Source organism: Hipposideros armiger, unplaced genomic scaffold (assembly GCF_001890085.2).
Source record: "Hipposideros armiger isolate ML-2016 unplaced genomic scaffold, ASM189008v1 scaffold_115, whole genome shotgun sequence".
Taxonomy (NCBI): domain Eukaryota; kingdom Metazoa; phylum Chordata; class Mammalia; order Chiroptera; family Hipposideridae; genus Hipposideros; species Hipposideros armiger.
In genome coordinates this window covers 2937683-2939863 of record NW_017731465.1, presented here as the reverse complement: position 1 = coordinate 2939863, position 2181 = coordinate 2937683, and the positions used below count along the sequence as shown (strand labels likewise).

The following is a 2181-nucleotide window of genomic DNA, read 5'->3' as shown; positions in this document are numbered from 1 at the left end:
AGAATTCATTGTAGGGTATTATTTAATCAAACTTTATAACAAGAGTCTTTTGGTATTTTAATAGTTAAACTTTCCTACATTGGTGTGATGAGTAACATAAATTTCCATTGCACAGTGAAATTTCTAGTTGTATTTTGATATCTAAACTTTCCTACATTGGTATGAAGAGTAACTTTATTTTGTAAATTTTCATTGCACAGTCAGATTTCCAGTTTCTTCAGAAACTTTAAAGAGACACTGAAGTGTAAATCATGTAAGTCCAGATGCAGTGTTTTTATAGGTTGAATTAACAGCTCAATGAAACGTTGGATTTTTTCATTATAGCTATTACACTCCTACTGCTCTGGTTTGCTCAGCATTCACTTGGATGGTATGTGTTTATAACTTTTCCCTTTGATCTCAAAATGACTCTAGAAGAGGATAAAAGAAGGTATTAAGTCTATAGAATGACAACTTTTCATCAAGCTCTAAAGATACTCTTGTGCAGTAGTTAAAGTTTTGAAAGAGTTTCATTAAATTGTGCCCATTAACCAAATACTAACATTAGATTGTTAACTATTAGGCCAGTCATCAGTTTTCTGTCTGAAACTGTAATATTATTTTGCTCTAATCAATATAGAAATGATTCTTGAAATTGTGGTCTGGAAAATTAGAGTGACTTTTAGAAATTTTGAAGTGCCTCCAACAGTCTCATTATTGAATTATTTTGCTCTAAGATTTTAATAGTATAGGAGACTATAAGGATATATTTGTTTATTATAATACATAATATATTTCAGCTATGTATTATTTATATTGTCAGATTTTAGTGAAAATTTCTTCAGGAAAGTTTGTCATGACCCTTTATTACTCATTTGATCTGAGCAATCTTCATTAAATACAGAGGGTGCCAAAAAATATATACACATTTTAAGAAAGGAAAAAACTGTATGAAAACTGTAATACTCAATATATACTGATAATAAAAGAATACAAGTCATGTGCATTTTTTTGGCACCCCTTGTAGTTTCAGGAATCCTTGTACACTATTTTATGGAGATTAATGGATTTGGAAAACTTCTGGAGTCCACTAACAATCATAATTTTAATTCAATATCTTTTTCAGGAGGAAGATATTTTAGATCTCCTGGAGCAATGTGAAATTGATGATGAAAAGTTGATGGGCAAAACTGCCAAGCCTCGAGGACCAAAGGTGCAGTACCTCTACCGTTCTTAGTATCAAAGTTGATGCTGCTGAGTACCATTGTTTTTCCCTTTATATTTCTTTTTTTTTAATTTATTGGAGAGCAATGTGTTTTTCTAGAACCCATCAGCTCATAGTAGTTGTTTCAATCTAGTTGTGGAGGGCACAGCTCCGTGGCCCATGCGGGGATCAAATTGGCAACCTTAGAGTCATGAGCACTGCATTCTAACCACCTGAGCTAACCCACCGCCCCTTCCCTTTGTATTTCTAACTACAGGAATGACTGATGCCACTTTCATGGAACTCTATGGAGTTCGTGCCCAGTACAAATAAAGTTGGGAAGATGATCTCCTCTCACACACTTATAAGTTTTTCTTTGTTCGCTTCCTTTATTTATTGGATTCTTTTTCTAAAGCTAGTGATATCCCAATGAGTCAGGGCCAAGAGGGAGCTAGAACTAATACCCTTATTAATTATTAATTATGTGGAGAGATATGAAAAAACAATACTGAGTATTGTTTTTTCATATCTCTCCACATAATTATCAGAGAAGTGTAGCATTATAGATAAGGCAAATCGTGACTCTAGAGATCCTTATCAGGAGTCCCATCTTTTGCTGACCCAGCAACACTGAAATTGTGTTAGATAAAGTCGGTAGAATTTCTAGGATATATAGAAAGCTGTTATACAGGCAAAAATGGCACGTGTTTGCTTTACCTTCATCTGCTCTGTGATGATGACATCCATGTGTTTTTTTGTTATATGTCAGAGTCTTTGCTGGTAGAGTAGGGAAGAGTTGAATTTGTAAAATCTGGGAAACTTTTTTCATTCTGGTCTTTTGTCCTTTGTTTCAGCAACACTAACTAACTCTATATTCTTACACACATCATACTCTGTTGTCCTGTCATGCTTTTGCCATGCCTCTGGAATGCCTGCTTATTTTTAAAAAAGTGATATTTGTTGCTTGATCAATTAGCGACCTCCTCCTAATCCAGCTG

The 2181-nt window shown here is 34.1% G+C and overlaps 1 protein-coding gene across 1 annotated transcript in view; it reads left to right on the top strand.

The window, feature by feature from the left end:
• The window catches only part of TTLL7 (tubulin tyrosine ligase like 7), a 120623-nt gene that overhangs the window by 82336 nt on the left and 36106 nt on the right, over window positions 1-2181 (top strand). Inside the window, exon 12 of the mRNA XM_019647703.1 lies at window positions 1106-1192. Within this exon, the coding sequence (XP_019503248.1) occupies window positions 1106-1192 (87 nt within the window). The remainder of the gene's footprint in view (window positions 1-1105; window positions 1193-2181) is intronic.